The following is a 23,859-nucleotide window of genomic DNA, read 5'->3' on the forward strand; positions in this document are numbered from 1 at the left end:
GCTGCTTTGCCGCTTAAATGAATCTTTATTGCTATAATTACTGTTTTTCATTATTCAGTATAATTAGAAAGTATGCAAGCTAACATGTATTAACGAACATAAGTACTCTAACATGCTACTACAGCAATCATTTTAAAGGTTTTCTTCTAAAATGTAATTTATGCTTCAATTTTTGACCAGGTAATATATTTATTTAGATTTGTATACCACCCTCGCTTCCGGCTCAGGGTGATTTGCCTTTTATTGAAATGCATGGCTAGAAGCAAGTTTCCTTACAGGTTTAGGAAACTGAAACAGTAAATACCCTTCCGTTGTGGTATGATTTGAAGTCTAGGTTTACAAAATCCAGAGAATCTTTGAAGTTAAGGCTCACATGCACTCACTGATAATGTAGCAATTTCCTCTAAGTTCAGATTTAAAAAAAATGAAAACTGTATTATCATGGATTACTACTATCATGAGTATGATGCTATGCATAATATTAATATCTCCAGCATGATTTAACATTAGAATGAATGATTACATACATGAAAAACAGGAGCATCCAAGCTTATGAGAAAATACACAGTTTTCTGTTTCCAATACAGAACAGGAAGGTTTGTCAAGGGATTAAAAAAAAACCTTAACTGCATAACAGCTCACCGCAATTCGTAGAATAGAGGCTTGCACTGAGGTCCATTTGTCTTGCCTGCGATCTATGACAAGGATAAATCCAATTCCAGCATCTTGCGCACTAAAGGGGAAGGAGAAAGGTAGGCAGAAAATTATACAATTGGTTCCTTTTAAAAGTCACTAAGTATGCCAGTAATGTTAAATCTATGCTCTGATCAAGAAGAATTTCAACTTCAGATAACCAAAACATCCACTGCCATCCTCCGCAGGCAACCCGGTTTTAGGAATCCAGTTTACAGATATGCTTCCACTTCGTTATTTCAGGATTTCTGTTGCTGCTGCTTCTCTTACAATTGTAATCCAGCCTTTATAACAGGGTTAATAATATCCATTTCAGAATGAAAAAAATATATTCTTTCTTCTTCGTTTAACCTTTTCTTACTGACATGCCAGTTTTATCTCAGTATTTTTTAATCTTCTGGAATGCAAGCTCTTAGGATTTTGGTTCCATGCATCACTGATATTGCTCTGGTCTTCTGCGTTTTCAAGGACCGTTTTTCCAAATCAAGGCAGGAATTCCATACGTCGTAGATACAGCAAAGGTGAAGGAAAAGACCGTTTTCCTGAAATGGAAATCTAGGAAAGCACCCTAACTGGATCTTTGTTTCCTTGCTCTGTTCAGCTGTGTGTGCTACCAATGCAGAGTACAGATAAAGAGATCTGTTCCCATGTTATAATTTTGCATACAAACCAATTGTGTAATGCCAGCAGCTGACTGCTAGCCAATTGCAATATAATGGAAGTGACAGGCAAGCATGGGCCAGAATGACTGGAATCTCTAATTGTTTTTGAGTCTGTTTAAACAGATTATGTCACTTCTGTTTTAATATTGTGTCCAATCTTATGGATTATTCCCCCTCCCCAAAAGGAACACACATTGTGAAGGACAAATGTATAAGGTTCAGGCATTTCATAAGGTGACTAAGGATTTTTATGAAGTTGCTTTATGAATTATTATGATTACTATATGAAAATGCTACCTTCATCTCTGGCTTTCAAAACACATTTGGATTATTTAAATTCAAATCTATTAAGACACATACATCGTCTTCACAACCATCAATTTGACTAATTATCACAGGCATTAATTTCTTCAGTTATTTATGCAGGCATTATTAAAAATCCAGCATAAAAAGCCCAGCCAGAGCATGAAAAAAAGTGAGCAACTCAAAATGATTTTGACAGCTCCCCTCCTTCTCCTTTCCAGTAGATATTTGAGTAGCATCTTGGTTTAAATAAACCAATTATTACAATTTACAGCCCACTATATACCCAAGTTCTCCAGGGGAAGACTTAGTTTAAAATGTTCATTACTAGCAGAGATGGACTGTGAGGAAACAGCCTGGGAAGAGGACCTCCCCCCTCCCCCAAATAGATGAAGGGAAAGGGAAAGATCTAGCCCCATACCTCCTTCCTTGCCTGGTGCTGAGCTTGGCCAAACAGTGTGGGTCCGTGCCTACCCATTGTGGAGTGAGGGCTGCCTGCATGCTGCAGGTGCTGCCTGCCCTACACAGGGTCAAGAGAGCCCCTTGTTTGAAACCAGTGTTGACCAATGGAGAAGGCAATCCCCCAAGACTATTGTCCCCTCGGGAATTTTCTCATTGGCTGTTTTGCCCCTGAATACTAGAAACAAGAGCATAAGATACAATCAAATGCTAGATAGCAACCTGAGCACTGACCCCCTCAATATAGAAAGGGAGGGGAGCAAAATGACAATTTTAACTATTGTTCACTAGTATTTAACATTAAGTTTATTAAGATGCTTACATCATAACCATTATGATCCAGCTTGGTGTAGTGGTTAAGAATGGTGCCTGTAATCTGGTGAGCTGGGTTTGATTCCCCACTCCTTCATATGCAGCTGGGTGACCTGGAGCTAGTCACAGTCCTGTTAGAGCTGTTCTCACAGAACAGTGCTATCAGAGCTCTCACAGCTTCACCTACCTCACAGGGTGTCTGTTGCGGGGGGAGGGAAGGCAATTGTAAGTTGCTCTAAGACTCCTTCCGGTAGTGAAGAACAGAGCATAATACCTAAATCTTCTTCATTAGTGGAGAATACCCATCAATAGTCATGATGGCTACGAAAAATCTTCATTCTCAAAAGTTCATTCCTGAGGACCATTTGGTGGGGCTGGTAAGCCTTCCTGGTTTACTTACAAGCTTTCCAGGTGTATCTAACTATGGAGAGAGAAAAAAATACTACCTGGATACTTGATCTGACTAAGCAAGACTACTCTTATATTATTATTTCACAGTACAGAAGCTATCTAGCTGTGACTGTCAGAAAGGAAGCAATCAGTCCGAATGCATTTCTCTCAATGTTCTCTCAGCCTCACCTACCTCACAGGATTTCTACTGTGGCGAGAGGAAGAGAATGTGATTCTAAGCTATTTTGAAACTCCTTCGGGCAGTGAAAAGCAGGGCATAAAAGCCAACTCTTCTTCTATTTCTATGATCTTTCTTCTCTTAAATACTGAAGGCTCTACAGCTCTCTTATCCCATGGCGTTTTGTGTTCACTCCTGCCTACTACTCAGCCAGTACCTCCAACTGGTGACAAGGCTATTGCTTCTGCATTTTGAGATAAAAGCACACCCAGCATGATTCAGCTATAGTACACAATTCCATTGTCTATATTATTGCGGCACTGTGGAACTAACTTCCATATCACTGAAGCTCTGCTCAGCAGTGTTATTAATATAATGGGTTAATCCAGTCCTGCATTTATGAAACAAATGCTCACCCTGTGAACCTGAAGAGGTCACTGCGTAGAAGGCACTTTTTTAGTTGTACATGGCATGGTCTGGTACAGCACTTATGGCTAAAAGGCATTAATATATATGACTCTGCTGCAGGTTGCTAGGGAACCAGGATGCTGATGCTAATGCCAGCCAATACCGTGAACACTTTCTAAATAGCCTTTTAGTGCAACCTGAGATATTAATAGTAACAACATTTAATATATTATCTGTAACCGCTCCTGTGGAGCGGTAATAATAAAACCCTAAGGGGCCTAAGGGGCCTGGGAGGAGGAAGGGGCAGGGCCTGTCTGTGATAAAAACTCGGAGGGGGCAATCAGGAGTCGCAAAGCGGCTGCAGATCCGCAGTGGTTTCCCCCTCCCAACAAACTGCCCACCCACTCCCAGAAGTCACCGCCGCGATCCCCCCCTCCGCCGCAGAGCCACCGCTCCATCCGTCACTGGCCCACCCATACCTTCCTTTCTCCCCTCATTCCCCTAGCGCCCACTGTATTTTAGCTACAGCGGGCTTAATTTCTAGTTTAATATATAATCTATATTATTTCAATTGAAAAAATGAAAACACTTGATTGGGTTTTCCATAAAATTGTGAGATCAGCTGAACCATGAGAAATAACAATTTGTAAGCAAGTCACTCCACAATCCGTAGATTTTTTTTTTTGTATAGGGTAGCATGCTGTATGTACTTGGATTCTACACACGTAGTATCCATTTTCAGAAGATAGAGTTCTGAGATTCCCTAAACCCTGTAATTTCAAGAGGTAAAATACATAATGAACTTCCAAATTGTTTCTGTTGTAAACCTATGATACGGATTTCTTAACCCACCCATATACATTGATTGTTAGCTCAGATATCAATCAGCTGGTGCCATTCTTTTGGACCTCACTTCTAGAAATGGTAACAATAATTTTCTCAACAATAGTGACATCATCTTATCACTCACCTCATTGGGTTAGGCTGAGTAATTCTAGCGTATAGCAAGTTTGCAGAGTATTCTAGCTTTAGAAAACCTGCTCATTAACTATGGTTCCTGCCTATGGCTCAAAAGGAGGTTGAGAACTCAAGGGATTATCAAGTTAGAAATGCATACAGCGATGAAGGACAAAAATAGTCTAGGTAAGTGAGTTTCGATACGCCCTTGTCTTGCAATACTATACAGCTTCAATAAATAAACCACAAAGGTAAATCAGACCAAATAAAACACAAAACAGGTTGGAAAGGCAAAATATACCTATCTAGAGATTCTGCAAATATTCAAATATATCCAACAACAACCCCTTTCAGTAGTAAGGCAGTGCATTAAAATGATCCTCCTCTTCTCTTCCCGAACTGTCTCGGCTATTGTTGAGGTTTTCACTTTATCAGACTTTCAGTTTTTGGTTATAATGAAATCGTTTACTTTGCCTTTTACTTTGACATATGATCTCATGTCCTTAAGGGAAAGGGTGGGAATTTATAAAGCCTGGTGATTTAGAAAGGAACTTTCCCCCAAGGTCCTGTGGAAGAAATTGTTAGGTCATTTAGAAGAACATCACACTCTCCAAGGTATGGGTGGTGGAAAATGCTGCATCAGATGCTGACTAGTTCTTCTTGAAATATTACTGCGGGAATACTTTGGTATACATGGCTCTGAATTGTCAATACAGCAGAAACCTTAAGATTTATTTGCCAAGGGGAAAAAATCTATTTTTTTTTTAAGGTGATGATGAGAAAGACTGCTAATAGGTAAAAGACATTGCTAAAAGTTCAAAAAGTTAAATTTCTGACTGGAAAACATTATTGGAGGTCTATTATATAAAAGAACAATCTTGAGCTGGACTACACTGTAAATTTGAATTGGGAGAGCAAGTCATAGTGTAGTGCTTATGAGCAGCAGCTTCTAATCGGGTGAGCTAGGTTTGATTCCCCGCTCCTCCACATGTAGCAAGCTGGATGACCTCATCACAGCCCTGATAGAGCTGCTCTCACACAGCAATCCTGTCAGAGCTCTCTCAGCCTCACCTTCCTCAAGGAGTGTCTGTGGCGAGGAGAGGAAGGGATGTCGACTGGAAGCTGCTTTGAGACTCCTTCAGGTAATGAAAAGCAGGGGTATAAAAACCCACTCCTTTTCTTCTTTCTCTGTAATTCCTGGAAGTAAAGTGTTTACACTGAGGACTGAGTTCAGATGACACAATTCAGATTTTAAAATGTTATTTAAAAAAAAAAACTACTACATCAATGTCCTGTCTGGTTTATTATGAATTAGTAGCAGCCATAACCTCATATGACCACTGATAACAAAAGCCTAAACCCTTAACCATACTGGTATCTTCTGCATTAAAACTTCAGTTCACATTAATCTCAGTATCTCATAGCCCAGAAGCGAGCAACATGAGTCATCCTTCCTCAACAGCCAATACTGTCATCTTGGTATAAAAACACTATGAAGTTTAGCTATTTAGACAGAAAGCAACAATATCTTGGAGTCATGTTCCAGCTCTTGTGCTATTTTCAGTAAAGTCAGCTGAAGAGTTGCATGTCTGAGAAGCACAACAAAGTAATTAGAATACAACTTATTATTAAAACATAAATTTTGAGGGGAAGCACAATACATGGCTAAACCATCTTCTCCATACTTTTTTGAGCTTGGAAACAAAATTAGGATGTTATCTCACTGTTGTAAATACTGATATTCCACATGATAATGTTTTCAATGCTATAATGACCTACCATTTAGTTGGAGGAGTCTTTTCTTTCAGAGCAAAGGGGCTGTATAGTCCAATAATGTTGACATTAAAAATGACCTTTTCTTTCTCATAATAGGGTATCCTGTGTAGCTGAATAAAGCATGCCAATGAATAAAGCATGCCAATGTATCCAGGCCAGGCTGGATTCTGGAGATTTTTCGTGGAGGAATCACTTGGGCATGAAGTTGAGGTCACCATGGGTGGGCCGGTACTTGTGAGTTCCTGCATTGTGAAGGGGTTAGACTAGATGACCCTTCCAACTCTATGATTCTATGAATATCTCTGAATATAAATATTTTATATATATTAATCTATTATTCATTCTTTAACAGACCAATTAACAGAAAAAAACAGGAAAGAGTGAAATGCGCTCTTAACATGAGAAGATATGAATTTCAATAAGCTAGAAGATGTTGAGACAATCACTGTGGGTAGAAATACCAGGTTCAAAAAAGAAAATGATGCTTGGGACACACTACAAACTCTACTGCCTGAGATTGATAGTGACCCTGAGCTGAATAAAAACCAAGGAGATACCCAAGGAACCCAATGCTGCAATGACAGGGCTCTATACTTAATGGACTTCACTGTGGTAAGTTAATATTCCATCATCATGCAAAAACAAAAGTATCGATACTCATGTTATTTGCAAGATGAACATATGACATTTTACTAGATGATAGTCTTTACTGGAAATCCTATAGTCACAGTTAATTTTAACAATAATACTTTCAAGGAAAATTAAAGAACGGTGAAAGGAAAATTCGACATCAATTATCTTCTGGACATGTACAAGTTACTCAAAGCCACTGTAACAGAAGGCCGGATAAAATGTGAACTTAGATTAGGAATATAACATAGTAGTGCAAGAAGATGTTAGAATAGAGAGTGAGCAGAAGTTATAAAAGCCTTTAAGACTTCTCTTAAAACACAGAAGTCTCACCTAAATATTAAGAACTGTAAAATCTGTCAATTTCCATTTGTTTGCATATAAGGAAACAAAGCAAGGAACATATTGCTAAAAAATATAAAGAAACATTTCTTTAAATACATCTGGAGAAGGAAGTCGGTCAGGAAGGTGAATCGAGCATCAGACAAAGGCAAGAAAGGAAGAGGATAGGAACACTGTGAAAAAACTGGTTTTTTTGTATTTTTAAGTCAGCCTTCATTGAATAAGATACTGAACAGGTAACAAAATCTGATTTTTTTTCCACAAAGGCCTCAGACAACTAAAGATGACAATAGAGAAACTTCTAGGACTAACAAATTAACAGGGGATTAGATCCAAACATGGACCAAAAAGTTCTCTGCAAATGTGAAACTGTTACCCTTCTAATAAAAACATGCCTCATGAGAAAGATAAACTCCCTTAATGGAAGATTAGAAGGTAGCAAGTATCCGGGGGGGACAGGACTGTATGTTGGGCTGGGTGTCCTATGTCACTTCCCCCCTTCAAAGAAGGCTATAGCTTGTTGTGACCCTGGGTGGTGGTGACGTTAGTACAAGGAGGGGGGCATTTTCCACAACAAATGACTGCTCAGGTTGCATGGGTGGCAAAATGGTTGAGGCCAAGTTCTATTACAGGTTATTAGTAGCAAGTATAATTAAAAGTAGACATTAAAAATATATAGAAAAACAAGTCTTACTGAGAAAAATCAGCATGGTTTTGGCAAGCATTCCTCACCAACCTCTTAGAATTGAGTGTTTATTTAGAATTCCACTTATGTTTTTATAGAGATACAACGGCCCTCCAAAAAGTCCCCTGGAAAAATAGTGGAAAATTTGTTTCCCTCTGGACCTCCCCCCCCCCATTTTTCTTAACAGAGGGGCTTTTTGGGGGGGGGAACTATTTCAAAATGCATAGTATGCAAGACAAACTACAGGATTAGATACCTCTGTATTCTTCATACATAGGGCTGAATTTTACCAACAATTTTGGTCAAGCTGTCCTAATTCCCTTTATTACTCTCCCTATTCTACACTTTTTTTTAGTGAACTAAGGAGATTTTCTCTTGCTGTCTACACCAGCAGAAAAGTTGGTTGGATCCAAACCATCTGTATATTATTTTCCCATGTATGACCTTATCTACAGATTGCTAAATCTGCAGAAAGGGGGCAAATGGAGGCTAAACTGATTTTTCAGCAAACTTGGGATGCCTGCTGAATGAAAACAACTGATCTGCCAATCAAATGGCACGTTCAGATAGAACCGCTGTTATTCGTCATATGATTGGATAACTGTAGCACAGTGGTTCTCAACCTGGGAGTCGGGACCCCTTTGAGGATTAAATTACCCTTTTCGCATGGTCGCAGCAGGGAACGCAGCTTGGTTGAAGGGGGAGGGACGCCAGCTACGCGACAGCCTTGTGGGGTAGATCGAGATAGAGCGTTCATCTGTCTGGAGCAGCGGAAAAGAGCAAGATCAGCCTAGTGGGACAAGAGGCAGAACTGAACTGAGAAACCCCAGGGGGAAAAATTTATATACAATCATGAACAATGGATCTTGACACCATTGGTCAGTTTCGGTTTAATTTCTGTGAAAGAACACTTGAATCATTTTATGGTTGGGGAGGGGGATCACCACAACATGAGGAAATGTATTAAAGGGTTAGGAAGGTTAAGAACTACTGCTGTAGCAGCTACCACTGCCAGGAAAGGACCCTTGAGTAATGTATCTTGGAACATAAATGTGCACTGCAAAATAAAACCCAGCTGCTATGGCTCCTATGATACAATGACTTCTTATCATCCATTTCCCACTACCAATACAAGCCAAACAATGTTATATATACGTCTGTTTTGCCATTTAGGATTGGTAAAAATCTCATCACTTTTCTGAGCTCTTATACAATACGAAAAAGTGAGTAAACAGGAGAAAAACACGTAAAGCTAATGCAAAGGAAATTATCAAACATATTAACTGCCATCGGATATAAAAGCACGAAGTAGATTTTCCTCTCACTTTTTGTTCTGGTCTCTTTTCCTGAAGCAAGCAAATCTCCTTTCACAGGGGGCTCTTGTTTTGTTTTAAGGCAAGCTGATGACGATGCAAAAGGTGTAGTGCAGCAAAGAATCTGGTATTGCCATTCCAACAGCAGCCTCTAGTGGTGCATGCAAGAACTGAATTCAAAATGCAGTAAACTTGGAAGTAAAGATGGAACTACAGAAAAAGCAGTGTGTGTGTGTGTGTGTGTGTAAAACCAAAAAGGCTGTCCTGTGGCAAAGTACCTGATTCACCCGATACACCAAAGGTTCCTGACAAATCCCTACTTGACTTCGTTCTATGCCACTGAAGCTGACCAACAATCAAACACTTTGGAGTACCATATAAGATGCTTGTAGGAGATTTACTGAATTGTTCATTATAGCAGAGCTATTTTGCTGTGCCACTGTGTTAAGTGTTCAAGTCATGTTTTTTATTAGGGATACTAGCAAGAAAGCCCATTGCAAGCAGGAATGGGCGCTAGGACCTAAGGGACACTGGGAGATGCAGATCTCTGTCTCCCCCCCGCCCCCATGGCTCAGTCTGCTTCACAGCAGGAGGCATAGCAGGTAATTACGGCTTGTTCTTAGGAGGGAAGGAGGGCTGGTGTGCAGTTTGGGGCAGCTCTCTCTGTCTGTCTTTCTCTCCCTCCGTCACAGCAGGGTGTCTCTCTCTGTGTCGCTGTCAGCAGCTTGGGGCAGCTGTCTCTGTGTCGCTCTCTGCTTCCTTTGCAGCAGGAGCGATAGAAGGGAATGAGGGCTTCTGTTCGGTCTGGCACGGCCCTGGGTATCTCTCTCTGTCTCTGGCGTGTCTGAGAGGAATGTGGCTAGCATCCAGGGAGGGAGGGCAGGAGCTGTAGGGGCAGGGCCGATCAGGGTGCAGCCAGCATTGCTGACTGCACCCTGATTGGCTCTATTCCAACTTGGACAACCGGACATGTCCTACCCCCCAGGCTGTTTCACAAATACATAGAGGAACCATTGATAAGGATGGCCTGTCTTGGTCCATGAGGGATAGTAAAATAACCCTGCAGGTGCCGTATCCGTCATCAAGCAGGCAGGTGGGGCCTAGACAGCGATGTGACACTTGTGTCTCAAGCTGTGACAGGCATGGAGATTATATAAGTATAAAAAATAGGCAGTCATATGGATTTTACTGGCAGCCACAATTCAGTATCTTATCATTTCTTTAAGGCATTTATTAATAATCTTTTCCCTTGTGGTAAATGTGGATTAAAGCATCTCCAGCCTCTCTTTTTACAAAGTTCTGACCGGTAAAACTAATTTTGGTGTGCTGTTGCTAAAAGTCTACTTTTCCTCCTCTCCTGTATTGTTATTATGTAGGACAATACCTTGCCTGCTCTATAAGAAAAGTTATTTATTCCACTGGGAAGAGTTACAGGCTTAGGAACAGCATTAACACTTGTAAATATTTACAGTTGTAGCTCTCAGCTTCTGCTGGACTTATGAGGATAATAACAATAAAAGAGCTATTCTGGGGATAGTGATCAAGTCACAGACAATGTGCACCGAGATTAAATTTATGAATGACTGGACCTGAGATGACTGAATCCCAGCTCAAAGCTACCATAGTAGTTGAGAATAGAACAGCCAGCCCAGTTAACTTCCTTCAACTCCAGAAGTCCAATAAGTAATTCAGAATCGTTGCATGTGAGTCTCCCCTGGACACCACACTTTACCAGGAATAAGATCCTGAGAATAATCCTGAGAATAATCCTGCCATCGAAGCCCTGTCTGAAGAAAAACAGAATCTGAACTGCATTTTGTCTCAGCTCCCATCTGTTCTGTCAAGGTTCCAAGGGTCCAGATTGGCTGTTGCCGGATCAGTGGACATTCCAACCATGTTTAAAGGGGATTGGCAGCTTTCAGGAAATGGGCAGGACTTTGACCTATCCCTTGCACAAACTAGACCTTTTGAAGCAGCCAGAACCGTATTTGCTTGTGGGAAGATATCTCTGCGGACAGCAACTGGGTACTTTTCGCTGCTACATGCAGCTTTGTGGCACTAAAGAAATACATTCATATTAAATAGTTCTGGCTCTATACACAGTCTTTAATTTTTGTTGGATTTTAAATTGTGCTATTATGAGATTTGTGCAGAAAGGGACTTGGGTTACTTATTGGGAACTTATTGGAAACAGAGCATTTTCCACCTTGCATCGTTTATGATCTTGTTTGCTGAGGGCAGCAACCACATAAGATACCCACATACAGTTCAACAATTTAGTGTACCAAACCATAAAGGTTTTATAAAATAGGCTTTTATAGTACATGAGCCAGGATATTGCTAAGCAATTCAAATGCATTTCCCTATTACGTGCCAAAGCAAATACTGCCATATCATCCTCACATTTAAAAAGGCCTCCTAAAAATCGAACGACAACATAACAAGTTCATATCACTATACCCACCAGAGCCTTCACTAGAAGAATCTTTCCTCAAAATATTAAAAGTATGTGCTGCTATCACTCAGCAAGGCTTCCATTTGATTGAGTATATTATTGCCATAATATACAACATGCCAGCCACTAAGCATGCCTGAGGCTTACTGAAGCCACAAGACTGCAGCCACGGTCAACTCAGAGGCTAGAAGGAAGGGGTCAGGCATTGACACTGGCTGGGAAGGGATGGCTGGGAGTCAGGCACACTTAGTGTGGGTGTGGTTGGCTAGGTGCAATCAGCATACTGCTTGGGGGTGGAGCTTGTTAGTCCATGGGCCTGCACATGGGGAGTACTCCTGCTCCTGGCCCCTCCATGTCAGCTTCAGAGCTAGCTCTGATTGTTGGCCGTTTTCCCCCACACATAAGGGGAACATGAGTCGGAGAGGCCAGGTCTTCTCCCATGCCACTGGTTTGCCTATTGGGATGCCTGGTGAGTAGCAACTTGGATGGTGGGGTGAGCAGATCGGTGGCAGACTGGAGGTTGGCCTTGGGACTCACACTGGCCCCCAATGAGAGAGGATGGAATCTGGCTGCGGGAGGGAATTTTTCAGCTCTTCCCCCTTTTGCCACATTGGTGAATGATGTACTAGGAAGGGAGGAGGGAGGCTTTCCCTTGGGAAGGCTTCCTGAGTCTCCCTGCCCTCCTTTTGGCCTGGCATGGGTCGCACTGTGGGCCTTCACTGGCTTCACTGTCCTGAGATGCACGCTGAAATCTTGGTGCTGGCCTATTGGACTGCATGCCCGGCCTAGGCCAAACCCCAGCCCTCTTCCAGCTCCCTTGGGCCACTCCACAACTGCATCTGGACAGCTGTGCCCTCTGGAGGTTGCTACAGCCTGGTTATTTATTTATATATTTATACCCTGCCTCTCCCTGCAATTGCTGGCCTGAGGTGGCTCACAATAAGACAATAAAAACAATAATCTAATATCAACAATAAAACATCCCCAGCCCCAATTAAAACAACCTAATATTAAGGCAACAGCAACAGCAAGATGGCGGAAACAACCCCATAGCTTTGCCGCTCCAGCTACCGTTGCCTACCACAGCTCTCATGTGGTGAGATCTTCCATAGCAACCAACCACAGGGCGGGGCCATAGGTCGGATTAGGCCGTGTGGTGGCCCCATGCCAGCTCCACTGGCCTGCAGGCTGTGCTGGCCAAGGCCAAGCTGCACTGCAGTTCCATGCTGGCTCCTTAGGCCTGGGCCACACTGCAAGTCATTACTGGCTCCCACAGGCCCAGTCAGACTGCCCTGTAGCCATGCTCAGGCTGATGCACTCTGCAGGGGACACTATGGCCTTGGTTAGGCCAAGCTGTGCTGGCCAGGGCAGGGCCACTTTGCAGCCCATGCTGGCTACCAGAGCATACATAGATCATGCCAGCTTGGGCTATGCTCAGCCCATTTCTGGCTCCCTGGGGCCCAGTCAGGTACACCGCTGCCATGTCCAGGCAGGTGCACCCTATGAAGGTCAATTTGGCCTTGGTAGAGCACCCTATGGAGGTTGATTTGGCCTTTCCCAGGAGGTGGTTGTAAACTAGACCCCCAACAGTGCCTCTCACACAGGCTGATGACCCAAGGCTTCATTGCAACTCCAGCCGCAGGACAGTAGATGCCAAGTCTCCAGGCAATAGGTCTTCCTCAGCAGCAGAGGGGAACAGTTCTTAAAGGTAGCTTTGCCTTGAGCCCTCTGCTGCCTACTAGCTGCCTGAACCCCACCCCAACTATTCAGGTAAATACAGCGACATAAATAAAATATGCACATGTATCGTAATGAATACCCATTTAGGCTGGAGGAAACAAAACTTTTGTTTCCACCATCAACTTCTGTTGCAGCAGGAATGTTACTGTGCTTCCTCACCAGCATCTAATCCCAGCTCAATTTTCCACGTGGAAATAGGAATGTGGCACTAGAGTAATTCTTACAAGGGGAATGTTGCTTTCTGCCAGGTTACTGCTAAGTTCCACACTCTCCCAGCTTTTCCTCCAAAGATGAAGAGCTGAAATTTTTCTTGCTTTAAATTTGTAGGAAGGTGATAATAAGAGAGACCCTGAACTCTAAGTTCCTACCTGCTTGTGCCCAGTGGCTCTATGATGAACTGTTAAGAGTTAATGCCTAACAGAGTCTGAGAACTTGTGAGTGACAGGCTACTAGAAGGGATTGTTGAGAGAGTCAGTTAAAAATGACAGTTGAGAACTGACAGTTGAAGAGGAGTTAGTTAAGCACTGACTGTGCACTGGGAAGGAGGCTAAGAGAGTGAATGGATCAAGGAGGATCTTCAAACAACTACTTGTTGACTACAAATTAGCTGGTGTTTTTGTGAATACAAAGTTATCTCAAGTTTATTATCTGTTCACCGCATACATCCAACACATGATTCCACCTGACATTTTCTCCTACATTTTATGTTGAACTTTCAAAAGCCTCCCATGTGCCATTTCAAAAGCAGAGTGTAAGAAAGTGATTCTGTCTCTTCCCTCAGTTCCCTGGGGCAGGCCTTCAAGCAGTCTGTCCATCTGTCTATTCATCCATTGGTTGTCACAGGGTCATTGCTACTTGTAAGCCCTATTTTATGCTCACAATGCTTTTTGTAAAATTTAGTTTTTATAGTCTCTTGAACTTTTCCATTGTGTATATACTACATAATATTTAAATCATTTACTTTGATTGGATAAATACAATATAAGTACACAGACCTTACCTGGGGATATTAGTGAGGTATGTCAGAACACTCTGAAAATCCTTTTCTGGAATTTCGCTGAAAGCTGAATATTCTGGAAAAGTAATGACTGGGCAGCCATCTTTCCCACGCCCACCTAGCAATAAAAAAAAAAAGAATTACTCACAAACCCCTCTACTGAATGAAGCAATTATAGTCATTTCAGAGTATTAACATGGAAATAAATCAATTCTGACATCAAATACTTTCTCTAATTCACTTGTTTCAGTTTGTAGACAGATTTGTAACAAAAGGCCCAATGCTGGTAGTATTACAGACACAATGTTGTAAGCAAGTGTCAAACCCGCTGAACTCCATGGCTACTCTATGGTGCAGTAACATTTCTACACTGGTGATTTGCCCTGGATTCAATGCTTTTGGGAAACAAGGATCCCCCACTTTTCAACAAGGCTTTCCTCACGTTCTCAGAGATCTGTCCTAAACCTCCTTCCCTGGCTGTGATGTTTTGAGAAAAACTGCAGCAAAGCCAGGTTAGTGGCTGTGTGGACAAGAACATTTTCCAGCCCTACTTACACAGCTAACATTTTCCCTATCCCCAAAGCAGCTATTCCCTGCTCCCCTTCATGGCAACAGTGGGCTATTTTAAATTTTGCCCATTATTATATTTACATAACAGTTTCTTGTGGCGCAGAGTGGTAAGGCAGCAGACATGCTTTCTGAAGCTCTGCCCATGAGGCTGGGGGTTTGATCCCAGCAGCTCGCTCAAGGTTGACTCAGCCTTCCATCCTTCCGAGGTCAGTAAAATGAGTACCCAGCTTGCTGGGGGGTAAACGGTAATGACTGGGGAACGCACTGGCAAACCACCCCGTATTGAGTCTGCCATGAAAACACTGGAGGGCGTCACCCCAAGGGTCAGACATGACCCGGTGCTTGCACCTTTACCTTTACCTTTATATTTTTATATTATATATCTCTTCCTTCATTAAGCCTTCTAAGAAATTTGCACTCTTGCATTGGATAAATTCTCGGTGGAGGCTAACAGGAACGGCTGTTATTCAAGAAGGTCAAAAAGGACAACTTTCGGAGACGGTTAACTTCATCCGAGTAAATAACAGGTAACCCAAATAGATCATCCATAATGTTAGCTCTTTCACGTAGTACTGCTGATATGACTTTTTATTATATTATTGGAACCCTCCAACTATCTTCAAGAGCCTTATGTTCCTGAAATTTGCAGAATCACACATTTGCTGTGTAAATCCAATGGCAAACCAATATACACACTTCTAATGTTGTGAGGGCACAATTCAGTTAGCTTGAAGTTAGCTGTTAGCATGGTACAAAGCCCAATTTCGGGCTTCACAGAGAAGTTGTTCTGGAGTACTAAATTGTGACGAAAATTGAGATACCACTGGAACAGAGTCCTGTTAAGAGACCTCTGCTTACTTGTAAAATAATAAGCTTACTAGTGCAGGATCAAAGGGTTAACTACAAATCCAAGGAGGTGGAATTAAGAAGGATCATTTCTGTTCAGCATCACTGCACAGTGGATGTAACCAAGTTGCAATTATGTTTGCAGATGCATGCATTTACAAATGTGCAGAGTAGCCTGATAGATTAAGACCATAAAGCAATCACATTATCTTATAAAGACTAACAAGCTTTAAATTGTACCGTAATCATTCATGAATTAGAGCCTATTTTGTGTATGCATCCAAAAAAGTGAGCTTCAGTCCATAAAAACTTATGCTCGATAAAAAATTATTAGCCTTGAAAGTGCTACAAGACTAGAGATGCAAAGGCCTGGAAAATACCCTAGAGGAATTCAGAAAAGGGGGAGTGTTCCCTGCTGAAGGCATTCTCTCTTCTCTTTTTTAAAAACACAAATATAGAACATAGTTGGGAGCACTAAAAAAAACCCTACAAAATGTTTTCTCTTTCAGAATAAGCTAAATGCATTTGAAAGCAACATTCTTACTTATGTAAGACTCAAGAAGAGCCACCTTTAACTCCTAGTTGACAGCACAGGTTGCTCTGAGCTTCAAGAAAATTAGGAAATGACAGGAAGTGTGGAATCAGAATTATGACTTCACTGGAATCAAGGATGGGACTTGAGAAGCAGACCAAGCGTACCAGAGATACAAAAGCCAAGCACTAAGAGATTAACCATAGGGAGGTACCAATCAATGTAATCCTCCTCTTTGACCGAGCCGGACCTCATATCACAATTCTGTTCCTTCTCTCTCATGACTTTACTATACCTTCCTGTTCCCAGTGAATGTCCAAAGAGAGGTAGGAGGTGTAACAAACTTGAAATCCAGTAACTAAAGTTCACCAATTAATCAATACAACATTCAAGTAACAGAGCTCCTAAGTACACTGTAGATGTGTACAATGCATGTTCAAAGTTAAATGAAACTTGGTTTTCAAGGTTAAATGTGACTAAGGTAGTTTAAGGTAACTAAATGTGTATACAATAAGCTACAGTGTATATGACAATAATACACTACTGAAGAAATGCCATTTTCAGGCTACAATGTACATGACAATAATACACTACAGTGTATATGACAATAATACACTACTGAAGAAATGCCATTTTCAGGGCTAATAAAGTTTAATTCAATCTACCCGCTTCAGCCACCTAAGGCGATTCCTCCAAAAGTATAATTTGGCTACAGCGATTTATGGTTTGATTACATCCAGTTAGATTATTGTAATTCACTCTACATGAGGCTGGCTTTGAAAACAGACAGGAAACAGCCTGTTCAAAATGCAGCTGGCTAGCTATTCACAGGGTTGATAATCATCCTAGTGAAGAATATCTGTACCAGTTGCACATTTGTTTTCAAACAGAAATCCAGCTTGGTGTAGTGGTTAGGAGTGCAGACTTCTAATCTGCCGAGCCAGGTTTGATTCCCTGCTCCTCCATAGGCAGCAGGCTAGGTGACCTTGTGTCTGTTGTGGGGAGAGGAAAGAGAAGGCGATTGTATGCCGCTTTGAGATTCCTTCTAGTAAAGAAAAGTGGCATATAAGAACCAACTCTTCTTCTTCAATGCAGAAATCTGGCTGTCATCTCTAAAGCCCCAAATGGACTATGGCCAGGGTATGCTGGGCTGGGTTTTTTTTAATGCTGGAATTCCATAAAATTGCCTCAGGTGGGTTCCTGGGGAAGTGGCACAAAAAATGTTCTAAATAAATAAATATCCAGCTATGATGTAAGCCATATTGTGAATTCTGGGGCAGATTTGCTCACTCACACTCTCTCTCTCTAGTACTGGGGATATTGGCATTTTTTTTTCTTTGAGAAAACCAAACCATTTATACTTACACATGTTATAAAAATGACAAAGCAGTCATCTAACCTGTGCTGTCTGAAGCTGATATGGTGTAGTGGTTGAAAAATAGAACCTGTTTGTCATGCACCCTGGTTCAAAATCTCAGATCAGTCATGCACTCACCGTATAACAACTTTGCATCTGGCCCATTACTCTAGTAATTGAGTTGGAAGGATTAATGAGAAAAATCTGCAATTGAAAAAGATATCCTAGCCTATGTAAATATAAAATCAATCCTTGTTATTTAAACACATTAATAAAAAAATTTGCCCTTACCAGACAGATAGGCAAACTTCTTCCTTAGCTGATCTTCAATATCTGTCGCACAGAGGGGAATGACATCTTGATGCATGATTTCATCTGAAACAAACCCCAATACACACTGCTTTATACATCTATATAGAAGGCATTCATTTTATTTTTCAACCCCCATGAATACGCCACCTTTCTACAACCGTTTACATTAACAATTCCAAACCGTTTCGTACAAATTACAAGTAGACTCAAACTGTTTACATTAAACAAAAAGGGTGTACTAAAAGGGCAATGCACTACAAAAGTGGGAAATGTTCTTTGAAGGCGAGCGGATCTTCCTCATCTCCCTCCTCTTTCCCCAGCCCCAAAATGCTACTTCTGGAGAAAACGTGGCATCAGATAGAGGAGTCAGAAGGGGCAAAGGGCAGAACCAGCAAAAAATCAACCTTCCCTTCTGTGGTGGGATTTTTCCACTGGATCCAATCTATTATGCTAATCTATAAATTAAACCTCTGTTAACTGAGAAGAATATTCAAATGTCCCAAAGCGCTTACAAAGCACTACACTGAATTAAAAGTGTAGTTAGATAAACAGATTTTTTAAAAATGATTATTAGGGCAGAAAGTTATTCTTATGATTACTGGGGCAGAAAGATGATACATGTTTTTGTCTGATAGTGGCAAAAGCTAGCAGGGGAATTAATGCCTATATGGTATTACACCTCAGTTCTAACATCATGTTACCTGATCTATAGCTTGGAAAATGTGCACAAAGAGACTAGCAACTATTAGTTGACTATACAATTAAGCATAAGATTTCATTTCATTTGGACCACGATCCAGAGAAACCTCTTAGTGTATGAAAACTACTTCTAGATTCCCATGGGGCCAACTTTTACTTCTAGGACAATCATCAGCATTTTAAAGGTGCAGCTTTCAGTGTTGTCAAACTTCTGGTGTGGATTCTCAGAAAGAATGGATGGTATTGCAAGGAGGAAGAAAAGTCACTGTGCATGCACAGTGCTACTGATCCCAGTCTCGAAGTAAAGCTACTTCATGGAAACCTGTAATATTTGTGCTGAAAGTCACCATGCTGAACGAACTCCACCTCTCAGCGTCCTAGACTTCAGCAAGTAGGAAACAATGCAGCCAGGAAGTACAAAAGGTCAAGGGAAGGAGATGGGGGAAGGGCTGCCAGTGGTAGCCCAAGTCCCAGGAGGAAAGATTAGTTGCTGGCCGAAAGACTGAAGATGAAGAACTCCCTCAGCTGAGCAACAAAAGGCATAAGGCCAACCATTCTTCCTGTTTATGGTTGCTTCACAGCAAATAACGATAGTTACCATGCTTAGCTCTGTAGAGCTATTTAAAGTCACAGAAATACTTCAAACAAAATAATCAAATACTAGTAAAACCAGTCACAAATCTGGACAACTGTGCCCAGTAGGAATCCTGGCAATCCGGGAAGTAGTCTTTTGACTAAACTTCCCCATACCTTTGAGCCAAAGGCCAATATAAATGTTGTTAAAATTGAAACAGAGAATAATAGAATAAGTGAAGGACTTGATTTAGTTGGATACCTATTGAAACAATGGCATTTGTTTTCTCTATGCACTTAAAATAGTAACAGGAGGAAACAACCACTGATGAAAATGCCATATTGAAAACGGTACGAAACTAGAGTCCATTTTGGTTGGCCAACTACTATTAAAAAGAAGATATAAGGTATATACTGTTATTTCCATCTTTTTTCATTGTTAAATTGTATAACTGTTTGTTATAGCCTAGGATAGATTCTTCTTTTTTTGGCTGCTATATTCATTTTGAACCGTCCTCTTTCCGTGGTGTACTCCCATTAGGAATCCTGGCAATAGCTATGATTTCACCAACACGAATTATTTTTCACCTTTTCCTCAGCAGTTGGTTTGCCACTAGAAAGTGAACTGTGCAATAAAGGAAATAAGAAAGTGAGGAACAGAAAGTGAAATCTGAGTTCCCAAACCTCCCCCCGCCACAAAAAAAAAAACCCTACTGAAACAGCAGAAATATGTCACAAGCTTGCAATGTGATAACAATAGGGAAATTGAAGGGAGAAATAAAATTAAAGGAAAGCTGTGGATCCTCTCATATGACAAGCAACAGACAGCTGTTTTGAAGAAACATGACCAAGACTTTTTTCCACGTACAGAACAGGGCCATGCTCTTAGGCCAAGCCTAAATAGCCACTGAAAACTATGAGATTGCTTAGAGAGTAGATAGTTATTAATTATTAATATATGACATATATAATTCTCAACATGGCCAAATCTTTGGATACTTAAATCTATCGACTGGAGCCATGAACAGACAAGACAGATCTTTCTACAAACCTGAGACAAGCCGCAGGTTTGCAGACAATTCCAAGATCTTTTTAAAAAATACACAGGGGGAAGTTTTAAAAAATCTCCAAAATAATAGAAGCAGAGCCTGAGAGGGTTTAACTGGCCTCTGTATAGCCTAGTGAACTGGCCTCTAGTATAGCCAGTTGAAGCCTTGGATTCTGCCAGTAAGCTCCTTTTCCAGGGATGTTTTGGTGTTTGGAGGAAGACTCGTGGGGACCACGCCTGCCAGTATCCATTAGGTGACTTGGTGTCTCTCCCCGGTCTGGCTGCTCACTGCTGTTCAACTGCACCAAAAAGCTAGTGTGGTAGTATAGTAAGAGTTTCACACTAGGAGCTGGGAGATCATTACTCCACCTGCAAAGCTCAGTGGGTGACCCTGGATCCATCACATACTCTGAACCTAGCTTCCCTCACAAGGGTGTTCTGAAGATAAAATGGAAGAAAATATTGTAAGTTGCTTTAAGTCCAGCTGCTTTCAGGAAAAGGCTGGATTAACAATAGAGCAAATAAATATGACCAAAGATATGTACAGATAAAAAAGTAGGTATATTGGATGGTGGGTGGGCAGGAAGAGGAGACAGAAGTTCAAAAGAATGTTGATATGGGGTACTGCCGCGAAGAGGAAAAGACCAAATATATTGGAAAACAGATGAACCTGGCCCAAGATATCACTATTGAACAAAGCCTGTCTCTGGTTGATACCCACCTCATTCTAAAGACAGCAAGGTTTGTAAGACAGACCTTAACTTATGGGTTGGATAGTATGGGAGGAGGCAGTCCTTCATGTATCCTGGGTCCTAAATCCATGCCTGAATCTGGATTGAAATTGGTCTAGATCAGTGGTTCACAAACCTTTTTGAGCTGCTGCTTCCTTGGCTCCTAGGCCTCATTCCTAGTGACCCCCCCCCCAAATATGAACACACCCCTCTCTCCTGGTGTTAGGTCAAATTTAAAACACACTACATTGCCTACGCTTCTTTTGTTGTTGTTGTGAAGTGGCCATATTTTAGTCTGGAAGAAATAAATATAACTTCTTTGTAAAAGTCATTTACAAAAGCCACTTTGTATCCTCATTAGGGAGTAATACAGGGATCCATAGTTTAGATCAAGGTAGTCCAACTGCGGCCCTCCAGATGTCCATGGACTACAATTCCCATGCGCCCTTGCCAGCATTCACTGGCAGGGGCTCATGGGAATTGTAGTCCATGGACATCTGGAGGGCCGCAGTTGGACCAATCCTGGTTTAGATAATCCACCTCACCCAAGAATACCTGAAGCAGCATGGCAACTACCTATTCAAGCAGTTTGACTAAAAACAGAATGCTGCCCACCTAGCATTAGTTGTTCAGGTCTGTGGGGCTCAGGGGTGCTTTCTTCAGGAGTAGTCAAATGAACACCTATTTTACGGTGGCCAGAACTATACCTTCTTGCTGGGAAGTATTTATTACCTCCTGAATCCATTTTTACAACCCCTACCTGGCTTGATACCATTACCCATGAAGGGCAAAGGTCACATCTCAACATTTATATATTGAAGATAATGACGCAAAAGACATTTTGTATGACAAAAATGGGTGCACTTTCTCCATTTTCCCTAATAAAAACATAGACATCAGACTATATCACTGCCTGTTCTATTCACCACTGATCTCAAACAATACATGAGATTACAAATCTTGCCTGATCCAGTATAATTATAGAAATATAAGTAGAGGTAAGGGTTTATACTTTGTATTAATAGTCAATAGACATGCAATATTGGACTTTGCAGTTTAACATAACAAAAACATTCTTTTTACTCCAAAATTATTAGCAGAGTCAAGACAGAACGCATGAATTTACTTATACCTCATTTTTCACTGGGATTTCTAACGGTGTACCATGGACAGCACCATTAGGACCACCACTATTTCACTATTTTTTTTTCACATGAGGATAATCCTATACAGGAAGTAATTTCCTTATACATACTCTGTCACACTTGACAAACCCATAATCAGATGGACATAGTCCTCCCAGGGCTTCCTGTAATGATGTACGCAGCAAGAATGATGGCAATTGCCAGTGTCCATCAGAGTAAGTGTGATGTTCTGTAAGGATGTGTATCTATGAAAGAATGCTTGTAAATAAGAGAGGTGGACCTATAAAAAGGTATCCCATTAAAAAGAGTTCATTCAGACATCATGAACAAACTCCAGTACTTTCATGATCAAACTTGCTTTATGCACATACGCTCTCCTCTTACATGCACAGCAAAAATGGAAGATTTGCTGACACAAGGACGTATTCAGCCCAACCTATTGAGGCTTTGTGCATGCTTAGAAGGGAGGAAGGACCAGAGCTTGAAAAATCTGAAGTTCATTAGCAAGAAGCTGCCTTCTATTAAATCAGGCCATCAGTTCATCAAGACTGGTATTATAGAATCATAGAGTTGGAAGGGGCCATACAAGCCACTTAGTCCAACTCCCTGCTCAATGCAGGACCAGCCTAAAGCATCCACGATAAGCTGCTGCTTAAAGACTGCAATCATGTCCCCTCTCAACAGCCTCTTCTCCAGACTTTCCCATGTCCCTTAGCTTTTCCTCATAAGGCTTCGTTCGCAGGTCCCAGATCATCCTCATTGCTCTCCTCTGCACCCTCTTAATTTTCTCTATGTCCTTGTTGAAGTGAGGACAGCAGAACAGCACTCGGTACTCCAGGTGCAGTCTAGCCAATGAGGTATATCCCAGGATTAAGACATCTTGCCATTTCAATGCAATGCCTCTGTTGAGACAGCCCAAGACTGCATTTGCTTTCTTTACCATTGCATCACACTGTCTGCTAATATTTAGCTTACCGTCCACAAGTATTCCAAGATCTCATTCACATACACTGCTAGCTGGAAGTGTATCTCCCATCCAGTATGCATGCTTCTCTGGACTGATCCCTACTGAATTATCTATTCAGACTGGCAACATTCCTCCAGGTTCAAAGGAAAGATCTTTCTCATAATCTGCCATCTGATGCTTTTAACTAGAGAATCCAGGGATAGGACCCTGGACCTTCTTCAAGCTAAGCATAATATTCAAATTATGCAACAAAATAATCAACCTAGTAATCACATTAAAAAGTCATCCTTTTAATACATAAACATTCTGCCATTAGACATGGATTTCCCCACTAATGGATTTCCCTATGCTTGGTAGTATTGGAATTTCTCTCTATTAAAAAGAGGAAATAACTACTTCTTGCAATATTTTGTTATTTTGGGTTACTGTACTTATTTATTTAATATATTTACTGACCACCACTCCTGGTCCAGGCAGCTCGTGGTAGTTTACACAGTATTAAAACCCCACATAAAAATATTGATATACCCCCCCCAGATGACGGTCAAAACACAATCTGCAGAAAGTCCCTCTCCTCACTCCCTCTCCCCAGCCCCCCCCATATGCACAACCATCAGCCTTTCAGGAGATAGCTTCCAAGTGAGTCTGATCCAGCAGATTTTCCTATGCCCATACAGGCCCCACACAAGGAGGGAGCAGTTCTTCCTGGCTCGGCCTCAGCCAAATGCCTGGCAGAAGAGCTCCATCTTACAGGTCCTGCGGATTGTTAACAACTCCGG

General features: G+C 41.4%; 1 protein-coding gene across 11 annotated transcripts in view; it reads right to left on the reverse strand.

Annotated features, from left to right (window-relative positions):
- The window catches only part of MCF2L (MCF.2 cell line derived transforming sequence like), a 146,528-nt gene that overhangs the window by 45,541 nt on the left and 77,128 nt on the right, over positions 1-23,859 (reverse strand). For 9 of the 11 annotated variants that reach the window (XM_077343712.1, XM_077343709.1, XM_077343717.1 and 6 more), the window contains 3 exons: positions 17,897-17,980; positions 14,304-14,418; positions 643-733 (listed from right to left, as the gene is read on the reverse strand). In XM_077343712.1, the coding sequence (XP_077199827.1) occupies positions 643-733; positions 14,304-14,418; positions 17,897-17,980 (290 nt within the window). Of the gene's footprint in view, positions 1-642; positions 734-8,452; positions 8,493-14,298; positions 14,419-17,896; positions 17,981-23,859 lie in introns of those variants that run through there. The other 2 variants (XM_077343718.1, XM_077343720.1) reach the window with 2 other exon arrangements.

Source organism: Paroedura picta, chromosome 6 (assembly GCF_049243985.1).
Source record: "Paroedura picta isolate Pp20150507F chromosome 6, Ppicta_v3.0, whole genome shotgun sequence".
NCBI lineage: Eukaryota > Metazoa > Chordata > Lepidosauria > Squamata > Gekkonidae > Paroedura > Paroedura picta.